Source organism: Branchiostoma belcheri, unplaced genomic scaffold (genome assembly GCF_001625305.1).
Source record: "Branchiostoma belcheri isolate BF01 breed outbred unplaced genomic scaffold, Haploidv18h27 scaffold56, whole genome shotgun sequence".
Lineage (NCBI taxonomy): Eukaryota > Metazoa > Chordata > Leptocardii > Amphioxiformes > Branchiostomatidae > Branchiostoma > Branchiostoma belcheri.
This window is the reverse complement of record NW_017804198.1, coordinates 477433-481915: the sequence shown is the minus strand read 5'-3', so window position 1 is coordinate 481915 and position 4483 is coordinate 477433. Positions and strand designations below refer to the sequence as shown.

Sequence of the window (4483 nt, the reverse complement as noted above, 5' to 3'; positions counted from 1 at the left end):
GCCTGATCGCCGTAATTAAAAAATCTATAATATATAGTAATGTATACAGTCTACATCTATGCTGTTTTTGGGAAGGTTTCGTTTGTCCAACTTTGGTTCCGTGCGTCTCTTCTGCTTACTCTAAATAGATACAGCACAAAATTGTAATGAGACCATAAAAGTTTTAAGGGATTTCAAATATATTGTTACTAAGGAATATACCATACTTAGGTTCATAAAGAGTGATGTCTTCGGCTAATAAAATGTTGCCAAGCTTACAGTGCGAGGAAAAAAGGGACGAATTCTGAAATGAAGTAACGTGCTGTAGGTGAACGTGTGACCCGTCCGGCATTGTGTCTGAGGCTAGGCTAGGCAAGAAATCCTTGCGAACGTCTAAGTAACAGAGAATTCGGCCTAAAAGTCTGCAATAACCTGCAATAGAATGACATAATATTGAGGAATTCGCTATTTCAAAATCCTGTTTGGGAGATGTATGGAGCGGATGAAATTATTGTTTTGGCACAGGTCGGTATTTGCTAAAACTGTCCGGCTTTCTGTACCGGTCAGTAGCGCATTTACTCACCTTTTCGGGTGTTTTTTTTTCATAAGACACGAAAAGTACACACATCCTCTAGCATACTTAGGATCATAAAAGTGTGATGTCCACGGCTAATAAATTGTTGCCAAGCTTACAGTGCGAGAAAAAAGGGACGAATTCTAAAATGAAGTACTAGTAACTAACTGTAGGCGTACGTGTGACCCGTTCGGCATTGGTGCCCGAGGTTTAGTTAGAAATCCTTGCGAACTTCTAACTAACATAGAATTCGCCCTAAAAGTCTTCAATAACCTGCAATAGAACGATATAATATTGAGGATTTCGCTATTTTAAAATCCTGTTTGGGAGATGTATGGAGCGGATGAAATTATTGTTTTAGTACAGGACCGGTATTTGCTAAAACTGGCCGGTTTTATTGACCGGTCAGTAGCGCATTGCTTGACAGAAATATTTACCTAGAACTCACCTTTTCGTGTCTTTTTTTTATAAAACACCCGGGAGGAATTGTCTAGCATACTTAGGTTCATAAAAGTGTGATGCCACGGCTAATAAAATGTAGCCAAGCTTACAGTGCGAGAAAAAAGGGACAAATTCTGAAATAAAGTAACGTGCTGTAGGTGTACGTGTGACCCGTCCGGCATTTGTGCCCGAGGCTAGGTAAGAAATCCTTGCGAACTTCTAAGTAACAGAGAATTCGGCCTAAAAGTCTGCAATAACCTGCAATCGAACGATATAATACTGAGGAATTCGCTATTTTAAAATCTTGTTTGGGAGATGTATGGAGCGGATGAGATTATTGTTTTAGTACAGTACAGGTCAGGTATTTGCAGACGGCACCTGGGCAAGCGCGCGGGGCCGTCTAGATCCATTTACCGTGCCGTCACGGGAGGTCATACCGTCGGCACGCCCAAGCAGGCGCTTGGGGCTTTGTCGATACCTTTCCCGCGGTACAGTTACAATAGGTGTCGCCGTAGCCACGCCCAGGCTGGCCCGTGCAAGTTGGGCCGTCTAAATTCATTTACCGTGCAGTCACGGGAGGTCATGCCGTCGGCACGCCCAAGCAGGCACGCGGGGCCGTGTTGATACCTTTCCCGTACAGTTATAAGAGGTCTAACCGTCGGCAGGGCCAAGCTAGCGCGTGGGGCCGTGTAGATCCCTTTACCGTACAGTCACGAGGGGTCATGCCGGTCGGACTGGAGCATAGGGACCGTGTCGGGCTGTTCACCGTACAGTCAAAAGGGGCCCCATGTTTGACCCATACGACACCCATTTACGTAGCTTAATATAAGCTTAAATATTCATTTTTAAGCTAACGTTACGCACACTTAAATGCATCTTATTTAAAACAATTTAAGGTAACTGCCAAAGTCATACTTATCTAAGTCTTTATGTTTTAAACGTAGTCAAGAACACATGTGGAGTACACTGCTGCAAATCAGTGCTTTATCTTTACTGCAACATTAAGCGACCTTAAAGATCAAGTAAGGATACGTTTATGTTTAAGTAGACTTTACGTTGTTCTTTAAGAGAGTGTAAAGATTGCCTGCCGATTGTGGCATTTACGATGGCTTAAGTGTGACTTAAATAATGCTTAATTATTTTGAAATATTTAAGCTTTATTTACGAACACCATTAAGCATGCTTAAATATCGTTTTTCGTGCAGTGAATGTTCCCTCCGTGTCAAATTCGTTTGAAATCTCCAAGTCGTAGGACAGAATGTTTGCTACAGGTGACTTCCATTCAAGGAATAGCCATGTGGTGGAGGACCTGGTGATTTTTAGACTCGAAGGTGGATCTGTGTCTAAATAAATCAGAGTTATGACAAGCGTACATTCACTATCAGCTTAAGTAGAGAAAAACATCTGAATATCTCAGATGGAGCAAGTTGACAAAGTTAAAGTTAATGTAACGTACTCAATTGTAAATATATTCCATTTGACATACTGCAACCAAACATTCATCATTACAATTTTACAGCTAAAATTGACAAAAAATATAAACATTCCCTTTTAAGTCTCAAAGTCTACAGATATCTTCATATTTCTGCTACAAAAGCTGTTACTGGGCCTCTTCTACGTGTACGTACCTGTCACAAAACTTGTACTGGCGGCAAGGCTCCTCCCAAACCTGCTAACGGCCACCAACTCAATGTCATACCGAGTACCGGGAATCAGACCTGTCACTTCACAGTTGTCCACGTCTCCTGACAACATTATGGACGTACGTAGACCTCTCCCTTCTTTTGTGTACGTTATGTTGTACGCGGTGAGGGCTGCTTTAGGTGGTAACCATGAGATCAGGACAGAGTTGGTTGTCTTGTGTACAACATCCAAAGCCATTGGACTGTCTGTTCCTGAGTAATAAAAAATGCAGGGTGTTGTTCAGACAACAGAAATTTGTTTCTACAATTCTTTACACTGCATGCATTTTGACATATTATCTAATTTATAAATTAACATAGGCCAGTACTTGGAATACAAGAAAGTTGACTACTATGGATAGTTGACGTGAGGAGTTAGAAAAGGACGTTGAGGGGTTACGATTTAAATTTAACAGTTACATAGTTTACATCCGCCACCCATAAGCCGCCTCACAATACCGAGTGCGCATGTAAACTAGTGATGCATTATTGTCTTAGGGTAAATTCCAAAGCCACCCAATTAAACAATATTATTTTATGTGTAAAAATGTTCACTATTCAGCTTCCAATCCCCAATGACCATTTTACACTATAATACAACCCGTATTACTCCTGGGACTTCCCACATTCTGAAAAGTACGTGATTCTGCATTAGACACGACAAAAGCACAATTGCACAACATGGATCTTTATTTCTCTAGGCATCAACCTCTGATCCCACACACAAACCCTGTTGCAAAAGAAGAGCGTTTTCTTACTTGTTGCCACAGTGAGGCTCGTTTCTGGCCCTTCGTTGTACCTGTTGATGCTTGTGGCTGATATCATATACTCTGTAGCAGGGCTGAGGTGATCAAATATCACATAGGTTTGACCTGAGGCCACAAACTGTGTGAACAGGTTCTCAGCGGTATCACTCCGCGTTATCCACACCCTGTGGCCAATAGCGAGGGAGTTAGTCCTCAGCTTCCAGGAGACTGTGATGGAAGTTTCTGTGACGTCTGTCGCCCGGAAGTCCTCTGGTGGGGGCGTCGCTAACACAAAGGAAAGTCGTGTCAAAAACAAGAAATTGAGTTTCTAAGTCTATAAGAAGTGCTTATGTCACCAACATATTTTTCAATGGCTCTGAACCTGACGCTGTTGTTTATAATTCTTGCGGATGATACGTAGTACCAGCAGAATTAGCAGCAGCAGCATTAGTAGTAGTAGTACTATAAGTAGTAAATCAAGAAGCAGGGATACACCTCTCTGCCACGGTTATACCGTCCCTTACGTCTACGAACTTACGAAGTGTCTAGAATCTAGACTAGATGCTGTAAACGTTTGCATTTGGATGTCATAAACACTAAATTTACTAAATATATATATAGGGTACATACAAAGCCAATAAAAGGAAGAACACAACTGTAAAATACTGTCTGATGACACAAAGAAAACTTTGTTTAAACTCACAAGTCGCACAAGTCATCTCCACTGGAGAGCTGTTCTCATACACGCCCACAGCTACGACTGTCACTTTGTACTCCCGGTCAGCCTGGACATCCTGGAGTACTGACCTCTCAATGTCCGGACCTACGTTTGTCGTCATCACGTCGGAAGGACTGTCACTAACCAGCGTATGGTTCACTCTGTATCCGAGCAGGCGCGCACTCGGCCGAGTCCAGCTGACGACGAGTGAAGTATAAGTCGCTGATGAACAGCTGAGGGACTGTGGACTGTCGGTTTCTGAAACACACACAAAATGTGTTAACTGTGTCTGTTTCCACCAGATACATGTATACCATAGCAGTGGCGGCGGCAGCAGGGGGGC

The 4483-nt window shown here is 42.6% G+C and overlaps 1 protein-coding gene across 1 annotated transcript; it reads right to left on the bottom strand.

The window, feature by feature from the left end:
• Window positions 1–2608: 2608 nt before the first annotated feature.
• On the bottom strand, window positions 2609–4261 carry LOC109481472 (fibronectin-like). Its single transcript, XM_019784055.1, has 3 exons — window positions 4126–4261; window positions 3435–3707; window positions 2609–2889 (listed from the first exon to the last, which is right to left on the bottom strand). The coding sequence occupies exons 1-3, from the start codon at window positions 4259–4261 to the stop codon at window positions 2609–2611; spliced, it is 690 nt and encodes a 229-aa protein (XP_019639614.1).
• Window positions 4262–4483: the final 222 nt, after the last annotated feature.

What these genes read in the sequence shown, in the direction of transcription:
- LOC109481472 (XM_019784055.1), bottom strand. Translation starts at nt 4,261, where the DNA reads ATGACGACAAACGTAGGTCCGGACATTGAGAGGTCAGTACTCCAGGAT. An exon ending in GGAGATGACTTGTGCGACTT is followed by an intron (nt 3,708 to 4,125) that starts GTGAGTTTAAAC and finishes CCTTTGTGTTAG; the next exon opens with CGACGCCCCCACCAGAGGAC. An exon ending in GAGCCTCACTGTGGCAACAA is followed by an intron (nt 2,890 to 3,434) that starts GTAAGAAAACGC and finishes TTTATTACTCAG; the next exon opens with GAACAGACAGTCCAATGGCT.